The sequence below is a fragment of the Camelus dromedarius genome, chromosome 14 (assembly GCF_036321535.1).
Source record: "Camelus dromedarius isolate mCamDro1 chromosome 14, mCamDro1.pat, whole genome shotgun sequence".
NCBI classification, from domain to species: Eukaryota; Metazoa; Chordata; class Mammalia; order Artiodactyla; family Camelidae; genus Camelus; species Camelus dromedarius.
Window position 1 is genome coordinate 33694323 of NC_087449.1, and position 20700 is coordinate 33715022.

Sequence of the window (20700 nt, forward strand, 5' to 3'; positions counted from 1 at the left end):
CAGGCAAGAAGTGATGAACCAGGGTGAGAGCATGGGAGACAGAGAGGAAGGGAAGGGATAGGATGTGTTAAGGAGGCTTTCTTACCAGACTGACAGGATGTAGCGCATGAAGAAGTGCATAGGGTAGGCAACAATGCCCAGGTTTCTGGCTTAGTTTCCACATGTAGACAGTCGTCCAGATTCTGCCTTTCTCCCTGGGCTTTTGTGAGAATGAAACGATACAGTGGACAGGAAAGTGCTTTGGAAATGGAAAAGCTAGAAACCCGTCACATCCACGTTGTCATCAAAGCTCTCTGCCACCCTAGTAAGTTCAGTCTATGGAACGAGACGTGAGAATTAAGATGAACCACGATAGTCACCCAGATATTGGGGAGCTTGTGGCCCCTAAGATACTCCGTATTCCCTATAGAAGATCCAAGCTGGGGGCGGGGCAAATACGGAGCCCGCCCCTGGGCGGGGCATGGGTGGGGCCTGGACGCGACAGTGGCCAAGCCCAGCTGCAGCGAGAACCTCAGCCCTAAGTCGCCGCTGTGGTGACCAGACCCGCCCTGACCCACCCCGCACCGCACCGCCTGGCTCCGCGAACCCGCTGCGCCTTCCGCCGCCCGCCGCCAGGTCCGGCCGTTCCGCGGCGCTTCCAGGGAGCGACCGCGCGTCTTTACCCGGAGTCCCAGGTAAGGGGCGCGTCCCGGCACCCCGCCCGGAGAGGACCTGGGACCGATTCCCGGCGCGGGGCTCTGGGGCCAGTGAGCGGGGGTTGAAAAGGAGCACTGGGCAGCGGAGAGGACGCCGAGGACAAGAAGCCAGGGGAGGCCACTAAGGAGAGGCTCCGCGGCAGTGAAGGGGCGCGTAGCCCGGGGAGGGGGCGCTGAGGGGGGTCTGCCCGGACCGTGAGGGCCGCCAGGCGGGCTTCGAGGGCAGAGGGCGGCGGGAGTGAGGGAGCTAAAAAGAGGGCGCCAGGGTTGGGGGAAAGGGTGCGCGGCCGCTGGAGCGCAGTGAGGGCTCGCTGAGGGGCGAACGCGGGGCGCTGGGGGCGGGGAAGATGGAAGGAGGGAGCTGAGAGGGGCAGTGCGGGAAGAGGCTACCCCGCGGCCGAGGGGCGGTGAACGGGGTGCGCAAGCGGGAGGACTGAGGGGAGCGAGGGCTGCGAAGGCGTGGAAGTGAGGAGCTAAGGGGGGTGGACTGGCCAGCGGGGGTCGTTTTTGAGCTGCCCAGGGGTGAGATGATGAGGGGAAGGGGCGCTGGGCAGGATGCTGGTCGGCGAGAAGGTAAAGTGTGCGTGGAGAGCTGAGAGGGAAAAGGATGGGAGTCGGAGCCCATCTGGGTGTAGGCAAGGGGAGTATCCTGAGTGGGGAAGAGGGGCGGGGCTTGGAGGTGGAAAGCTGGCGAGAAAGGGAAGGTGGGAGGCGGGGCTGGGTCTATCCGGACTGCAGAGAGGTGGGTGGGGAGCTGGTGGAGGGAGAGAGCCGGGGCCTTGGATACGGGCAGTGGACAGCTCAGTTATGTCCAGGGATGGTGGGTGGAGAGGAATAGAGCAGGGGGTCGGCAGCTGGGAGTGGAGTGACTGTCAGGGCACTTAGAGAGTTTGGGCTGGGTCAGGGTGTGGAGGAAGCCAGATGTGGGTGGTGGTGTGTGAGTGGAAAGATGATGGGGGCCCAGAGTGGAGTCCACCGGCATCCATGCACTAGCTGCGTCTGAGCTCCTCAGGAGGCTGAGGAGGGGGCACTGGCACTGGACCTTATTACACTGCCACCTAGGATCAGAGACAAGAAGAGAATCGTGGACAGACTAGTTCATCCCAGGTCGACTCTGTTCTGGAGTCCAAATGAGGGAAGAGACTTTAGGGAGGGCGAGGTGGCAGCCTCTGGAAGCTAATAGAGGTGTGGAGAGGGGTGGGAGAGGGACAGGGCCATTCATCCTAACTTCTTGGAATCTAGATGGAAAAAGGTGGGGGATGGTAAAAGGAGCTGAATGTGTGTGTGCACAGGTGGATGCCCACCTGTTCTGTGTCTGTAAAGAGAAGAAAACAATGGAAGTCCATGAAATGCCTTGTCTATGGTATTGAGAAGCCCTGGAGCTGTGTTGGCCAGAGCAAAGACATTTTACCAGAGGATGGTGGATCAGGGAAGACTTTCTGGTCATGAAGGATTTAGCTAGAAGCAGAGGAAAGTATGTTCCTATCAGAGGAAACAGTATGGAAGAAAGCAAAAATAGAAAATGATCTCCAGTCCAAGAAATAAATCTCCAGTTTCTTAAGGATTATGATATGAAGAGAGGCACCAGTAAACTTTGAGGACGTTTAAAAAGGTTTCCCCTCTAAGCTGGGACTCCTGTGGTTTCTCTTCATCTCCCCAGAGTATAGTACATGGCCTGGCACACAGTAGGCTGCTCAGTAAATGTTGATTGAATGAATAATTGAGCTGTGGTTGTGCTCTTGCCTCAGTGTCCTCATCCAAAGATGAGCAAGAATTGTTGTGAAAATCAAGTATGATAATATGGGTGAAAAGAGCTTCATAAACGGTAAAGCACTGTATAGAAGAGAGAGGCCACTGATGTCATTACACAAGTGTGCCTACAGTATGTCAGTGGTCACACCCACGGCTGTATCTTTCCAAACTGGAGAAGGAAGTGAACATTTATCAAGCATCTGTTGTATGCAAGATAGAGTGCACTGAAAACACCTGGTAGAGTGCCTGGTATTTAGTTGGTGCCAAATGGTATCTATTACAATATTGTTTCTGTGGCTCTAAGAGACCAGGAGAAACAGTGATGAGGCGGGCCGGGCTAGACTGGGCTGGTGGTGATTGATTGGTAGTGGGGAATGTTCTAAGGAAAGGTTGAATTAAAAGAGTTAGTAGAGTATGGCTTTAGGGAGGAGGTTGTATATTGTAGGGTGAGGTTCACATTGCCCAACTCCCTCCTTGTCCTCACTGATAAATGTTCCCAATAGGAAGATAGAATTACATTTATTGAGCACCTGCTATATGTCTATCTAGATGCTTTACCAACATTGACTATAATCTTCCCAACAATGCTTGTTTTACAAATGAGGAAACTGTATCTTAGTCATGTAAAATTTCTTGCAAGTTCTCACAGTTAATAAGTGACAGACCTGGAAATGAATCTAGTCTGTTTGATTTAGAACCCCAAGCTATTTCCACTATCCAGGATGACTTGGTAGAAGAAAATATGAAACACACAGACCAAAAAAATTTGAAAGGGGCTTATAAAGCACTCTCCCATATACTGGTTTTAACTCTTACAATAGTTTGCCTGGAAGTCATTTTATTAACTTATCTTATAGATAAGGAAATTGAGGCCCAGGCGTGATTTAAGATTACACAACTGCTGAGAGATCTGGGGCTCAGCCCAGGTCTCTCTGACTTAATCTTGTGCTCTTTCCATCCATTTACTTCACTACATATATTGAGTTGATCTCTTGCTGGATTTTAGGGCTCTCTTCTCTCCCTTCCTCTTTGCTGGCTGAAGTTGGTGTCTTCTTTAGGTGCTTATCAGACTGAAAGTGTTACTTGTTTTTCACATCAACCCTTGGAGGAGCCCTTTCCTTCTTTCCCCCAGCCTGGGACTGGAGATGACTTCCCTAATGGTCCCTGGGCCTTCATCTGCATTGTTAGTCATGAAGACAGTGAGCTACCCATCTCTATCATTTATGTGACTGTCAAAAAGAAAGGGGAGATTGGATTGATGCTTATCTTACAAATGCAGTTCTGCACACACCACCATGCCTGTCTACTCAGATCTGCCTCAGGCAGCTGCCTGCTGGGATGCTTTTTACCTCTCTTCCTGTTTTTGTGGCCCCTGCTTCTCTTCTGAGAAGATCCCCTTGGGGGCTTCCATCTGACCTGCCTTCCAACTGAACCTCTCGGCTTTCTGACTCCCCCTGTTCTCACACTAATTTCTGGGAAAGCTATGCTGTGTGCACATGAACAGAGGTTGACGGTATCATAATGGCAAGTGCTAGGAAAGAGATCTCAGGGTGCTGGGATGCTTCTTTACTCACCCTAAAATTATTGTAGTTTTATTTTCCCCAAGCCCAGTCCAATCTGGGAGTCATCAGATAACAGAAGTACTACCCATGATGCTCCAACTGACTTGTTGGCGTGACCGCTGACAAATCACTTTTCTTTGTGGAGCCTCAATTTTTGTGCCTGTAAGATGAAGGGGAGTGGGTCAGACCAGGAACTAAAACTATTTTCACTCTTGCCTCACTCCCTACTCTCTCACCTGTGGCAGACATAGCTAATAAAGGCAGGCACTTTCCTCACTAAGTCTACACAAGGCCACAGGTGTATTTTTTTCCACACAGTATTGGTTTGAAGCATACTTATATACATTTTCTTATTTAAAATGGACAGCAGCCTTCTGAGGTAGGTATATGATCATATCATAGATGAGGACACTGAGGTTTAGGTGACTTGTCCAAGTTCAAACATTGAGTTACTGAGAAGCTGGAATCAGGAGCGAGGCTTTTTTTTTTTTTTTTTTAATTTATTTTTAATTTATATTTTTTTGTCTTGAGGTGGTAAGTAAGTTTATTTATTTTTAGAGGGGTTACTGAACCGAGGACCTCATGCATGCTAAGCTTGTGCTCTACTGCTTGTGCTATACGCTCTTCCTATTTATTTGTTTTTAAAATTTTGTTGCGGGGGAGGTAATTAGGTTTCTTTCTTTATTTATTTAATGGAGGTACTGGAGATTGAACCCAGGATCTTGTGCATGCTAGGCATACCCTCCACCACTGAGCTGTACCCTCCCCTCCCCAGGCTTTTTGTTATGATAAATCTGCCTCTTCAAAACCCCTTCTAATTCCAGGAATCTAAGAGTGTAAACAGCTGCATCACAAAAATGAAGACCAATAATACAGCATTTACATGAATAGTCTAGCACATGACATATGCTTAATAAATGCTTATTGAAAGGTTAACATGCCTGTAAGGATTTATTCTAGGTTCACTGTTGACAGGGTGTAAGGATAGATAAAACTCAGCTGCATCCAGAAGGGGAGACAGACAGTTAATTGTAAAACAAGCTCAAATTACGGAGCCCAGATCAGGGAGAGAGGCAGTCGAACAAGGTTTGACTGCAGAAGTGAATTAAAGAAACCAGTGAATTAATATTTATCGAGTGCCTCCCATAGGTCAAGAAACCATATCAGACTATTTACATATGGTATCTGCTCACTCTATTGGTACCATAGCTTGGTGAAGTAGGTGGGGTATTTTCTCTATTTTAAGGTAAAAATGCTATGGCTTAGACAGGTAATATGACTTGCCCAAGAATTCAGCTGAGGAATAGACCAGGGATTTTGACCTTTCCTGTAATACTCATGGTACTAGGTCTAGTCTCAGCTGTTAGCTGTGAGGCCTGGGCAAATCCTCGTAATTTCTGCCCCTCGGTTCCCTTCTTGATCAAATGGGAATGATAATCTCTGTCCTTCCAATTTTAATCTCCCAGGTCTCTTTATTTAGAGGACAAAATAGGATAAATGAAATTGAGGTGAGGATCAATTCTCTGTTTCAGCAAAGTTATTCTTTGAGCAGGGGTTCCATTTCTAGGGATCTCTCCTAAGGAAATAAATAGGAAAGAGAACAAATTATGTAAAGAAATGGTCACTGCAACTTAATTTTTAATAACTAAGAACAGCAAAATAAATATACAACATTAAAGAATTGGTCATATGACACAACTATAGGATGGAATATAATGTAGTCAATTGAGATGATATTTATGAAGAATTTTAAAAGTATCAGTAAAATATTTATGATATAATGTTAAGTGAAAAGGAGCAGGATATAAAATGAAAATATGGTCTCAGCTATTAAAATATACATGGAGGATATAGACTAGAATGTGTGGCATGCTATCATTTATATATATATAATGTATATATATATACACACATATAAAGTATAAACAGACCTCTGTGCCTATATATGCAAAGACTATCTTTGAAGGATACATAAATTTTTTATGCTAAAAGTTAAGAAAATAATGCAAATTACAGGTGGTGATAAAGTAATACTTGCAAATAATAAAAATTTGAATAATTTTCAGTGTGTGTATTACTTTTTTTAAAAAAAACTAGATTACTGGTTTATTGTAAAGAGTGTAAAAGGATACAACTCAGGAACAGTCAGATGGAAGAGATGCTTTGGGCAGGGTTTGGGGAAAGGGGGTCTTGGGGCTTCCATGCCCTTTGTAGGTGTGCCACCCTCTGTGTGCTCACCAACCTGGAAGATCTCCCCACCCCTTTGGTTAGGGTTTTTTATGAAGACTTCATTACTGTCAGCATGATTGATGAAATCATTGGCTATTAGTTATCAAGTTAATCTCCAGCCCCTCTTCCAACCTCAGAGGTTAGGGGTGGTGCTGAAAGTTCCAACCCTCTAATCAGGTGGTTGGTTCCTCTGGCAGCCAGCACCCACACTGACGCTATCCTGGAGCCCCAGCCACCAGTTGTCTCAGTAGCGTACAAGACACTTATCATCTGTACTTCCAAAGGTTTTAGGAGCTCTGCCTGGAACCAGGTACCCAGACCAAATACATATCTTTTATTATATCACAGTATCACAGTCCTCAATAAATGGCAACTGTTATATGGTTATTGTCACCATCATATCTCTCATAGGAAATAGCAAATGCTCAACAAATATTTGCTGGTAATCTTAAGGCCCAGGCAAATTATGATGTATTGCCTTTTAAATTAACAAACAATAAGATATAATTTCAAAATAAATGGCACTTTGTTGCATGAAAAAATAAAGGAGGAAGTATACTTCAAATGTTAATGGCAGTTTCTGAGTGGACGGGATGTCTGGTAATTTAAAATTTTCTTTTTTACACTTGTGTTTTTTCTTAACTTTTTATAATGAATATATATTTGCAAAAAAATTTTCTCTTGTCAACAAAGATGACTAGCAGCAGAATGGAAGATGGCGCGAGGTCGTCGTGATTGCTTCCCTTGTTTTAGACAGAAAAAACCATAATTCCTCTGAGTTGCCAATTCTTGACATAGATTCTGAATCTTGTACCATGAGAAACTGAAAAATCAGGGCTATGAGACCATTTGAACAGGCCATTGCTCCCCTCCAATCTTACCTTCTTCTTCCATGTAAATGCTGTCTCAGTATCTCAGTGTCCTGGGCCTGTTCCACACCTGCCTAGTGAGCCTTGTCATGGGACAGATTGATAGAGGATTGGGGCCGTGGGTCTCAGATAAAGGCTTGAGAGCTGAGAGAAAAGAGAAAGAAGAGAGGCCACTGGTGGCTAGTGGTGGCATATTTAAGGAAGTATCCTTAAAGGCTGCTAATAATCTCACATATGTCTTGGACTTTCTTTAAGAGAGCTTTTAACCTTCTGCATTTGTCAGTTTCTTGTCTTTACAGCTCACCTGAGAGGCCCAGGGAGACAAATCCATTACTCTCACTCTCTTTTCCTTTGAGGAAAAAAACCAGTAGTTCCTAAAGAGGGTGACACTCTGGATGTTATCGCACGTTAGGACTGTCCTCCCACCCTCCTCTGAATGCTCACCCAGCCCACCGGACTCCCCACTGCTGAGCAGAAGGAGTGATTGCAGGTGGAGAAGCAGAGCACTTGAGCTAGTAAGATGTCGATGAAGCAGCAAAATAAAATAAAACGAAAAAGCACATAAGACATCGGGGCCAAGTGCTTAATAATGGCGTTCAGATCCAAGGCATTCTAGGAAAGGAGAGTATGGTGATAGGTCTGAGAGGGCTGGGGTCTCAGGGAAGGTCTGGCACATCATAAACACTTGCTGAATGACTCAATGAGCAAATGAGTAAATAAATAAAGGATTTAGGCTTTGAAGGATTTGGAATAATAATGACTTATGTTCATACCTGTGTGGGATTTACCAGCTTCTTAAGGTCTTACTCCTTGTTATCTCATTTAAGTCCTGTAACAGCCCTGTGAGTAAAGTAGGCCAGAGATTGTTCTCCCCATTTTCCAGATGATGTGATTGGGCCACAGAGTGGTGATGTGACTTTCATGAATTCAGCACACATTTGCTAAGTGCTGATTATGTACTAGGAGTTGTGCTAGAAGCTAGAGATGCAGAAATGAAGTACGTTGTCTCAGATGCTTGATCTAAAGGGGGAGCTGGAATAGTCAACAGCTCTGAAATGATGCACGTGCTGTTAGAGTGTTCTGGGAACACAGGGGCAGGAGTACATGCTTCTGCCCTGCACAGGGGAGGTGAGACTTCATTTGCATCTACAAGGTTGAATAGGAGTTTATTAGGAGGAGAAGAGTGTTGTAGGCAGAAAGAAAGAAACATATCTAAAGGGACACAGGCAAGAAATAACATGGCATATTTGGAGTAAAGTGTGTAATTTGGTATAAAAGTAGCACAGGTTGGTAGGGAGAAGTCTTAGGGGAAGATAAAGTTTAGAGCATTTTTTCTTTGGTTAGTTGGTTCTTTGTCAAGTTGAGCAGTTTGGGCTTGATCTTTAGAGCTATGGGAGCCATAAAAGTTTTCCAAACAGGGGAATGATAGCCCTGTACTGGGCCTTTCCTGGAATGTTCAAGTTTCTGCTGTTTTGGCCCTTCCCCCCCCCCCCCCCCCCGCCTCAAAACTCAGCTTAGGAGCTGCCTTCTACAGAAGACTTTCCCTGACCACCATGCCTCCAGAATGGGTTAGATGCTGCTTGTGGGCTTCCTCAGCCAAGACTTCCCTCTTATTGATGGCTTCGTTACTCTGTATTTACGGGCTTTTTAACTCTAATCTTTGGCTACTCTGAGGTCAGACACCATGTCTAATTCATATTTGTATTCCCCATGCCCAGCACAGGGTTTGACCTAGAACAACATGCTCAGTAAATATTTGCTGAAGGAATGAATGGGAGGAGCTGGGTTCCACCCCAATCCTAAGACAACATTTGGGGCAGGTGCAGTGATGGGGTGATTCTGAGTAGTGTGTGTTTCCTCGGTGATGCTGAGGTGGGGAGTGAGTGTGTGAATGGTGGTGTGACCATTCAAAGATAGGCACTGGAGGTGTTTTCCCAAGTGACCACAGGTTTTCCCTGCAGATGGCTTCAGTGACTGATGGTAAAGCTGGAGTCAAAGATGCTTCTGATCAGAATTTTGACTACATGTTCAAGCTGCTCATCATCGGCAACAGCAGTGTTGGCAAAACTTCCTTCCTCTTCCGCTATGCTGATGATACCTTCACCCCGGCCTTCGTCAGCACCGTGGGCATTGACTTTAAGGTGAAGACAGTCTACCGCCATGAGAAGCGAGTGAAGCTGCAGATTTGGGTGAGTCCTGGGCATCTTGGGCAGGATTGTCCCGAGAGGTGACTCGTTTGCTAGTACAAGGGCTGGGAGGTGGGGCCAGTTTAGAACTTCTGAGTCTTATGACAGTAGGCACTGGTGCTTTGTAGATCTGGCCCCTGGACTGCCCCTTGCTGGTTTTATACAAGTTTGCTCTCCTTTAGGGGCTTAGTTGCTTCTGCTGCTTAACTGTCCAAGAGGCTATATCTTGGCTTATACAGATGAGTGAGCAAGAATCTGGGCTTTGGAGTTACTTACCTGGATTCAAATTCTAGATCTGCCACTTACTACTCATGGAATCTTGATTAAATTACTTAACCTCTCTGGTCCACACTTTCGTCTTTGGGGATTATTATAGCATCTACATCTTGGGGCTGTTGGGTGCTTAGCATAGTTCCTGGAACATAATAAATGCACAATAAATTTTAGCTACTGTATTTATAATCTGTTGCTGTGTAATCACTTCACAACTTGGTGGCTTAAACAACAATAATAATTCATTAACACACATTTCTATGGATCAAACATTTGGGAGTGGCTAGGTTTCTGGCGTGTTTCTATGAGGTTGCTGCCAGATGTTGGCTTGGGTTGCAGTCATCTGAAGGCTTGAGTGGGCCTGGAGGATTCCCTCCCAAGATGGTGTACTCATATATATGTCTGATACTGGCTGTTAGCAGGAGTCTTCCTTCCTTCTGTGTGACTCTCTCAACAGAGATTCTTAAGTGTCTTCATGCCATGACCGCTAGCTTCCCCCAGGGGCAGAGATCCAAGAAACCAAACAGGAAGTGGCAGTATCTCTTATTCTTAGCCTTACAGTATTCTATTAGTCATTGATTCAATGTAAGAGGAAGCTACACAAGAGTACAAATCCTGGGAGGTGAGGATCCTTGGGGACCTTCTTGGAAACTGAACACCCCAGCTATTATTATTGGTGTTTACCAGGGATACTAATAAAATACATACATATTTGAGATAATATAGGAACATGTAGATCATATACTGTTCAGTAATGAATTAGCAGTGGGATTGAACATTTTGAAAATTTGTGATTTAAAGTATTCAAAACATGTATTATTTATTATCAATCCATTCAACACTAATACATTGTGCATATATGTTATTAGTATAGTCTATATACAGTACTTTTTTTCTTACAAATTATTTCCATGTATTAGTATTATCTCACAGTTACCCTCGTGAGACAGATATTCAGGAAGTAATTAACCTCCCTTAGGTTGACCACACAGCTACAAAGTGAAATTCCAGTTTAGATCTTCTGCTTCCAAATATGTGCTCTTTTCTCTACCTGTGCGTGTTAGGTCTTATAGAGCCCATATTTCCACTTGAGATCATGTTAAGCATTAATTTATATAGAGATAAAGTTCATTTTTTTAATTTAGTCTCTATTATAAGCATTGAGGAATCATAAATTGTAAAAATTCAAGAAGCTATGCAGACCATTTAGTTCATTGGTTCTAGAAGTGTGGTCTCCAGATCAGCGGCAACAGTATCACCTGGGGAATTTGAAATACATGTTCTCAGCTTCCTTCTCAGACCCACTGAATCAAGAACTCTGGAGTATGGCCCAACAATCTGTGTTATAAGAAGCCTGCCAGGTGGTTTTGACGTAGGCTAAAATTGAAGAACCACTGATTTAGTTTAACTACCTCCTGGTGAGAATCAATAAGCATTTATTAAGTGCCTGTTATGTGCTGAGTACTTCCATTTGTATAATCTGACATCTTCCTTGCAGCCAATGCATAGAGGGGGTTGAAAGCAAGGGATATTTGGGGCACAGTGAGCAACACGGTGAAACTGGAGCAAGGCTGTGAAAGAGCAGGGAGGGGTTGCTGAGAGAGAAATCTGCTGGAGAGGCCGCTTAGGGGTCATGGAGACCTTGTACAACAAATAGAAGATTCTTGACATGGGCCAGAGGGTACATGCCTGATTATTTCTTAGGGAATTGGAGAAACTACTAGGGTTCAATCCTATCCATGAATATGAAATAAATGTTTACTAATATTTGCTATATGGATTGACATGGATGCCTTCATTTGATCTCCACATTAGATGGTCACATATCCTACACTTGAAAAATCTTCAGGTAGGAGGAAACATTCTGCCCTTCTAGTGGGTTGGCAGTAGTGGCTCCCTCACTGTTTTATTCACTTTCAGCCCACTGTGAGCTTTTGCTGTTTTCCTGTGCTTAGTTAAGTGAATTTATTGATTATATTACATAATTTTCACTAAATGAACCTCATGATGGTATGTGGCTTTAAAAGAGTCTTGCAAAGAAACCTCTGATTGAAAACTATACTAATTATAGTGAGCCCAAGTAATCTGTCCTCACTTGCTGTTTCTCTGACACCTAGCACAAGTTCATTGTCAGTCATGTTTCGAGGGAAAATCAATGACAATCTAATTAGATCTGATCTAGTCAATCACATTACTTTTGCTAAAAAAAAAAAAAAATTAGCAAAGGGTTTTCTTTGTGCATGTGTGCATATATGCTTTTTTGTAGCAAAACTTCTTTTAAAAAATCTGTACTGTTCATAAATGCATTAAAATGTAAAAATTTAAATATTTACATCATTTTAATGTATTTAATATCTTTTGTGTACAGAAGTATCTATATAATCTAAGTAAATATACAAATATTGTGAGTGCTATGCCTACATTTTTCTTACAGGCGTATAAATTTGGAGGCCACTACCATAGACATTGGGGAGCCGTAGGTGGGTTTTAACAAAGTCAGATTTTCATTTTAGAAAAAATTTCTGGCTTCAGTCTAGGGGGTAGGTGGATGTGAGGGAAAACAAGTGTATTTGTCTGCTCAGGCTACCATAATAAAAAAAAAAAGCACAAATTAGATGGCTTAAAACAACAGAAACTTATTTTCTCACAATTCTGGAAAGTGAAAGTCGAAGATCAAGGTGCCAGCAGGATTGATGTCTGGTGAGAGCTCTCCCCTTGGGTTGCAGCCTTCTTGCCGTGTGCTCACATGGCCTTTCCTTAGTGCTTACAAGTGGAGAGTGAGCTGGCTCTCTGGAGTCTCCTCTTACAAGGACACTAATCCTGTCAGATCAGGGCCCCACCCTATGACCTCAGTTAACCTTAATGACTTCCTTCCAGTCTCCATCTCCAAATATAACCACCCTGGGGGTTAGGGCTTCAACATTTGGATTTTGGGAAGACACAAACATTTGGTACATAACACTGAGACAATGACAAAGTGACATAAGGGATGAAAATGAGGAGAGAGATTTAGGACTAGAATTTACAGAATTTGATGACCAACTAATTGTATACGGAGAGGAAAGAACACATCTCTTCTAATACATATATCTTTTCACACATATTTACTTCTGTAAAAGTTTTGTGATTTTAAGTTGTGTGAGCTTTGGTAAGTCACTTCACTTCTATATATAGGTAATATCCTGAACTGCAAATATCTCACAAGTTTGTGGAGGTGGGGGCTATGTGGGATAACATGTTATTGTGCCTGGCACATATTAGGAATACAATAAATCTTAGGTCTATCCTTCCTCTGCTCCGGATCCACATGCAAAGTGTTCCTTCCCAAGATTTCCCACCAGTGGTTCCAAAAGTGCTAAAACGGCATCCAAGGATTCACTAGCACCGTATGAAGTGTTCAGTTAAATTTCTCAAGCTCATTTCATCTCTCCCAGGGGATTTCAGAAAGCCATTGTCAGGGTGGAAGGTGGAAAGGGAAGAAGAGGAAGTTATGAGCATCGCTGAGCAGGACCATTCATAAAAGGGGTTTCTATCATCTCTGGGAGATGATGAGGGTATTGGTAGTGTCTTGTTCCCTGGGGTCCCTCAACACTAGATCCCTGAGAGCTCCCCTCTGTTTCCTGAGAGGTTAATTATTATGAAATAATTTTACTGGGGAGGTGGAGGGAGGGGAGAAGTCTCATTAATAGAGAGCAAGAGCACGCACTGGTGGGGAGGGAGGGAGACTTAGTTACTCCACAGCAACAGACCTGACTGGAGGCCACTTACTGCTTAGGCGCTGGTTGCCAGGCAACCCCTGGAGACCTGTGGGAAGAGAAGAGCGGGAGAAGGCCTTCCACTCCCTCCATGTGGGGCCCATCGCAGGGGCTGCTGGGTCTGGTGCTGGCCAAGGGAAGAATCTGGGGGTCTGTGGGAGGATTAAACTGACCCAGGACTCCAGTCCTGGGTCCCAGTCCTGGCTTCGCCCTGTAGTGCAGTCATGATCTGGAGTAACCTTTCTCCTCCATGGGCCTATTTCTCCAACTGTCAAGTGGAGAAAATAATCCTTGCTCTTCTTGCTTCATGGTGATATTGTGAAGATCCGGTGAGAACATGGAAAGGAAAGCCTAATCAGCGGGACTATGGATGTTGCCAGCCATGTGAATTCTCCTTGTATGAAGAGTTTACTTCTTTTATGACCCAGGGAGGTAGTTATCTTTTTAAAGAATAGGTGGTTGAGCCCAGAGACATCAAGTTACCTGTGCAGAGCCAAACAGTAGACTTCATTCTTTCATTCATTCAATAGACATTTGTCTGGTGCTCACACTATGCCAGGCATTGTGCTATCTGTGGGGAAACACTCTCCCTGGTCTCCTGGAGTTTGCACTATAGTGGGGGAGATAAATAGACACCAAGTACGTGAGTGGAAAATATTTAATTTCATCTGTGGAAAGGGCCCTGCAGGAAAAAAAAAATAGACTTGTTTCGAACTCAAGCACTGGAATTCAGAGCTCAGGAACCACTGAGCTGTGACTTAGGTCTCATCCCTGGGCTTGCAGCTGGGATTCAGGCTCAATTCTATTCACAATTTAAAAGGCTGATGGCCTTCTGCACACCAGCTCACTCCAGGCCTGGTCTTTGTCAGGGGACATGGTGGCAGGGGCCTCCATTGTGGAAGGACAGAGTGTCCTCCTTCTTACTCCCACCAGTGGGGCTTTTTTTGTGACCTGCTTGTCAAGAAGACTTTATAGATAGGAGTGTCTCATGTGTCTGGGGTTACTTGTGTAAAGACGGGGGAATGGACTGGCTGTCCTATCATTTATCTATCAAGAGTTCAAGAACCCTGAGTTTTGTGAAGGATTTAGAGGCCACAGTTCTCCCTCCTGGACTTGTCCTGGTATTGCTGTTCTCCATCCTCTTTCTTTCTCTGCAGCTTTCTGCTCTGAAACCCTCAGTCACTATAATGCTATGCGTATTCACTCTTCTACTTGTTTTATTGTGTTGGTGATGATTTTAAAAAGACAATGTGCATAAAGCATCAGTATAATCCTTGACATGGAGTACACACTAAACAAAAATAGTTTTTATTAAAGTTCTAGGGAGATCAAGAAATGATACTCATTTTCTTCCCCGCTTAACTCTGTAACCATTTGAGAGATAGATGCAATAGAGAGATGGGGAGTAATGTGACAACCTTCTTACTGATAAAAGCTAGGATGAAGCACATGGCCCAAGTCTTCAGGAAGGTGGAGCTTGCTAATACTTCACTCTGGAATCAGGTAGACGAAGAGACCCAAGCACAGGCTGACATGAGTGGCTAGCTACAATTAGCTCCTACAACATGCACCCAGGGTCAAAGTCCGTGTGGTCCAGGCTTACTAATGCTTAAAGCCTAGAACATCCCATCCAAGTCTATAGTAGAAGCTTCTCTCTCCATGGACAATCTTCTTCATGGAGGGGGAAAGGAGGGTCCCTTCTCCAACAGTTCTTTTTATAATTGAAGAAATAGAAGTGAGCATTATCTCCAAAGAGAGGTTAGGCACAATAATGAAATCTGGGGAAAATAGGAGGAGTCTTAAGAGATTTCCTGGAAATCCTAAATTCCACAGTGGTGAGAGTGACTCCTTGCATAACTAGGAGCTGAGAACAATAAGACCAGGGTGAGACGGGCTGTTGGGCACTTGGCTAGATTCACTCACTTTCCAACTACCTTATTCCCACATAGCTGCCTCAGTGAAATTTAGGTTACCACATGGTTTTGGAATCACTTATAAATATTAAAACTGGTGAATATTAAATCTGAGAATGTCAAAGACCTGTTATCTTAGGACCAATAATATACAATAAAATGTGATGGAGCTTAGGCATGTGGCAAAAGGCCATACCAGAAGCCCAGACTAAGGATTGTGGCTCTTGAGCGGTCATTTAACAAATATTTACTGTTCTAGACAACAGGGATAGAGAAATTAACATGAATATGATATATTCTCTGCTCTCCAGGAACTAGTGAGACTGAATTTACCTCTGAGCTCCAAAAGGGAAATAAAATGAGTAGCGTAGTTCTCTTATTCTGTTAAGGGAAGCAAACCAGGACACCAAGAGAGGTTGACTTTTCCCTCAAATTTAAGAATATATAATAATGGATTATGATACCAAGACTGGACAGCTGTCTAATGGGCATCTCTATTTGTTTCCTATTGCTGCCTTAAAACAGCACGTATTTATCATCCTAGAGATCTGAAGATCAGAAGTTCAAAATCGGTGTCACTGGGTTAAAAATTAAGGTGTTGGCAGATCTGTGTTCCTTCTGGAGAGAATCCATTAAGTTGTCTTTGCCAGCTTCTAGCGGCTACCTTCATGCCTTTGCTCGGTGCCCCTTGCTCCATCTTCAAAGCCAGCAGTGTAACATCTTTCCACCTCATTCTGTCTCTGACCTTCCTGCCTTTCTATTATAAGGACCCATATGACTACCTTGGGCTCACCTGAATGATCCAGGATAAGATTCCCATCTCCAACCTTAATTTAATCACACTTGCAAAGTCCCTTTTGCCATGCAAGATAACATATTCACAGGTCTGGGGATTAAGACATGGATATCTTTGGGGGACCATTATTCTGACTGCCACAGCATCTATTAATAACATGGGAAAGGTCTAATATGAATTCCCCCTATTTTTCAAAGCTCTAATTCAAGTTCTCTCTTCTCTGATGACAGCCCCCTCTGCTAACTCCTTGAAAACAGGTACTGTCTGTGTTTTAGGTTCAGACTTTCTGCTGAGAATGCCTGTCATCTTGTTAGGTGCCAACAAGACTATGAGCTTGGAGCTTATTACATCTCAGTGTCATTTTGGACATGGGAGATTGTAGTCCAGAGAGAGACAGGACTTTACTAAGGGGTAATTCCAGTGCTCCTCCCACCATCTTCAGGAAGGTGATATCTGGTCACCAGAGCATCATGGGGACCTGCAGAGAGACCAAGTCAGCACAGAAGAGGCTGGAGGCTGAACAGGGGCACTAGGGCTCTGACAGGTCCCTGTGGCTCCAGAAATATGGAGACACTTGCTGAGTACAACATCCTGTACTTAGCTCTTATGATAATCAGAATTGATTTTTCTAGGCAGCAAGTTTCCTGGTGTGGCTGCAGAGACATGTTGATACTTTCATCTTCCCAAAGCTGGTAGGAACCAGCTGCTAGGGAGGTTTAATCTGATTTTTAAAATCACAACAAAGACTATGGGAAGTCAAATCAGAATTGCAGGCATAGTCCGCCTTTGTAATTTGTAAATGAATGAACAGCAATCCTGATTGGTTATTCAAGGGGCTTCTGCGCTTTTGGGCCACCACTGCCTTCCCTCCACCTAAACTGGTGTGGAAGAAAAAGAAATGACCTATAATGAATTTGCACATTCATTCATTCAATAAACATGTGTCTCGTACGTATTACATGCCAGATACTGTCATAATAGGGCAAATAAACAGCTCCAATACAATATAAATGATATAAAGGGATGGAGAAAGTGCTGTAGGAACACAGGGAAAGGAGATGCTATCTCTGCCTAGGAGAATTACTTTAGGCTTCACAAAGGAGGGGATATCTGAACTGGGTTGTAGCAAATGAGGAAGAATTTTTCAAGTTAATGTTGTGGAAGATCTTTACAAGCAGAAGAAAAGACATTTGCAAAATCAGGATAGCTTTCAAAGACCCATTAATGTGCCTGGCGGAGGTAGGCTCTACAGAGACTGGTGAGGCAAAATCCCTGCCTCTAAGGGAGCACTCAGGATAGTAAGAGAGATATAACATGTACACAAATAGCGTTGATGCTACAGATATGAATGATGCCTTGAGAGGTACAGAAAGTTTTGAGGGAGTTCAGAGAGGAAGTGCTCCCTCTAAGCTTGAGAGCATCAGAGAAGGCTCCATGGAGGATGTAGCTTTATGTTAGTGAAAGTTGGCTCTGCAGATAATAATGTCCTCAGAGGCACAGCCCTCTATCTCATTCATCCAGCTCTGCAGTCCAGGCTGATCTCAGTTTTTGCAGCATGTGGTCAGGAGCACAGCCTTTGGAGCAAGCCAGATCTGTGCTCCAAACCCACTTCTGCCCCTGTCACCTCCTTCAAGTCCCATTACATCCTTGTACTTCACTTTCTTCTTTCTAAAATAAGAATAAGTTTAGTAACCACCACATAGTGTTGAGAGAATGAAAAAAGATAATGCTTAGTCTAGTAGCTGGTACATAGTAAATGATCCTTAATTGGTAAACTTTATTATTATTAACTCTGTTGCTCTCAAGGGTTGATTTGTGGCAACCAGGAGTCTGAATGTGATCTGAGCTAGACTCTGCATCCTTTTTAGGAATTGATGAACATTTACCTGAATTCTTTCTCTGAGTCTTGAGCTGGGTTTATAGTGGTTGGTGGCTGATCCCTTTGGCAGAGCCCTGCCCCAGATGGCACATGCAATACAACTGGGGAGAGAAAACAATTCAGAAAGCCGTAAAGAGCTAAAACGTGTGGTGCTGAGTGAGTGCAATGGAATGCTGGGAAGAAAGAGTTCAGTATTGGGTAGAGTGGGTAAGAAAGGCCTCTGGGAGGGAGGTGGGGGACATTGCAGGGTGAGGAAAGGGAAGGGTGTAATAGAGATATTCCAAGCAAGGGGGGCGACATGTGCTGAGATGGGGGCCAGACATTAAGTGGTAGGTGAGCTGTCATGTACTTTGTGTGATGTTCTTTCTCTGAGGTGACTGGATTCAGTCCATATCTTCCAGCCACAGCCCCTGCCTCTGCTCCATACCCCATATGCTGTAGCCATTCCAACCACAACAAAATTCTATGTTTGTTCATTTATTTACCTATTCATTCAGTAATATTTACATTTTATGGACCAAGCATATTCTAGGTGCTACAGACACAACAATAAAAGTAACAAACAGCATCCCCTGTCCCACATTCCCCTAGATTTAAGGGGGAAGACTGCGATAAATAAATAAAATACACAGCATGTTCTATGATGATGAGCACTCTGGGGGAAAATATAGCAGGACAAGGGGGATAGAGTAGGAGGGCTGTTTCTAAGTTTGATCAGAGTGGTCAGGGTGAACTTCACTGAACAGGGCACTTTTCAGTAAAATCCTGAAAGAGGTGTGGGAGATTTGGAGGAAGAGAATCCCAGGCAGAACGAAATGCAAGTGCAGAAGCCCTAGGGCAGGGGTATGCTTGACATACTCCACAAACAGGAGGAGGCCAGTGGGGCTGGAGCAGGACAGTGGTCAGAGACAGGCTGGAGTTAGTGGGAGGATGAGACTGTGTAGGGCCTTGGAGGTCTTTGCAAAGACTTTGGTTTTTTTGTTTTTTTTTTAAACCCAAAAGTATAATTGATACACAAAAACTATACATTTTGTGTGTGTGTGTGTGTAAACAGAGACTTTTATTAGAGAGCAAAAGTTAGTAGACTACACCTTTGAGAACTGAAGGCAGGCCAACCTGAGACAAAAATCAAAACTATACATATTTAATGTATATAATTTGATGGGTTTGGATATATGCAAATACTCGTGAAACCATTACCACAATCAAGATAATAGACATATTCATCAACTCCAGAAGTTTCCTTGTGTCCCCTCACCTCCCTCCCCTTTTTTCCAGTGGTAAGAACAAGTCACATGAAATTTACCCTCTTAACAAAATTTTAAGTACAGAATACAGTATTAACTATCGTCAGTATGTTGTATAGTGGATCTCTAGAACTTGTTCATCTTGCATAACCAAAACTTTATACCAATTGAACAACTCCTCACTTCCCCTCTGCCCAGCCCCTGGAGACCACTGTTCTGTTGTCTGCTTTTATGAATTTGATTATTTTGGAGAGCTCATAAAAATAGAAGCAAGCAGTATTTGCCCTTCTGTGATTAGTTTATTTCACTTAGGATCATGTCTCCCAAGTTCATCCATATTGTTACAAATGGCAGCTTTCCCTTCTTTTTTAAGGCTCATCTATCAGTGAGCATTTGGGTTGTTTCCATATCTTGGCAATTGTGAATAATGCTTCAGTGAACATAGGATTGCAGATGTCTCTTTTGAGGTCCTTATTTCAGTTCTTTTGGGTACCTCTAAGTGGAATTGCTGAATCATATGGTAGTTCTGGACTTGAACAGACATTTCTCCAAAGAAACATCCAAAGGGCCAACAGATATGAAAAAATGCTCTGCGTCACTGATCATCAAGGAAATGCAAATCAAAACCATGAGCTACTTCCTCACACATGTAGGATGGCTATTATATATTAAAAAAAAAAAAAAAAAAAGCTAAGTGTTGGCGAAGACATAGAGAAATTGGAACCCTTGTATACCACTGGTGGGAATGTAAAATGGTGCAGCCAGTCTGAAAAACAGTATGGAATTTCCTCAAAAATGTTTTTGAAGGCTTTGGGTTTTATTCAGGATGAGATGAGTTCTGAGCAATGGAATTACTTGATCTGACATATTTTTTAAATTGATCTTTATTTTTGCTAATTTTAGATTTATAGAAAATTTGCAGTGATAGTACAGAGATTTCCAATATATCCTTCACTCAGTTTCCCTAATATTAACATCTTATGTAACCATGGTAGATTTGTCAAAACTGTGAAATTAAAATTGGTACAGTATTATTAACTAAACTATAGATTTTATCTGGATTTCACTAAGTTTTCAACTAATGTCCTTTTACTGTTTCAGGATCTAGTCCATGTGGCACTTAATAATATTTTAAAAATTGAGATATAATTCATATATCATAAAATTCAACCTGTTAAAAGTATACAGTTCAGTGATTTTTAGTATTCATAAAATTGTGCAACCATCACTACCAATTCCAGAATGTTTTAGTGTCTTAACATTTTAATATTTAACAGGATTGCTTTGAGGCAGAATTATGTCTGTTTCAAGAATAAATTCTGACAAAGGTCAGAAGCTGGGAAGATCACTTAGGATTTGTAATAATGCAGGCCAGGAATGGTGGCTTGAAGTAGGGAGGTAGCCATGGTGGCAGTGTAAGCGGTCAGATTCTGTGCATGAATTGAAAATATTATTGACAGGATTTGCTGATGAACTATGTGTGGGGAGAGAAGGAAAGGGAGGAGTCAAGGATGATTCTGAATATTTGGGCTGAGCAACAAGAA

The 20700-nt window shown here is 43.3% G+C and overlaps 1 protein-coding gene across 1 annotated transcript in view; it reads left to right on the plus strand.

Annotated features, from left to right (window-relative positions):
• The first annotated feature begins 529 nt into the window (after positions 1–529).
• Positions 530–20700, plus strand: part of RAB3B (RAB3B, member RAS oncogene family) — a 59284-nt gene continuing 39113 nt past the window's right edge. Inside the window, exons 1-2 of the mRNA XM_010984745.3 lie at positions 530–674; positions 9069–9296. Coding sequence (XP_010983047.1) covers positions 9069–9296 — 228 coding nt within the window. The 5' untranslated portion in view covers positions 530–674. The remainder of the gene's footprint in view (positions 675–9068; positions 9297–20700) is intronic.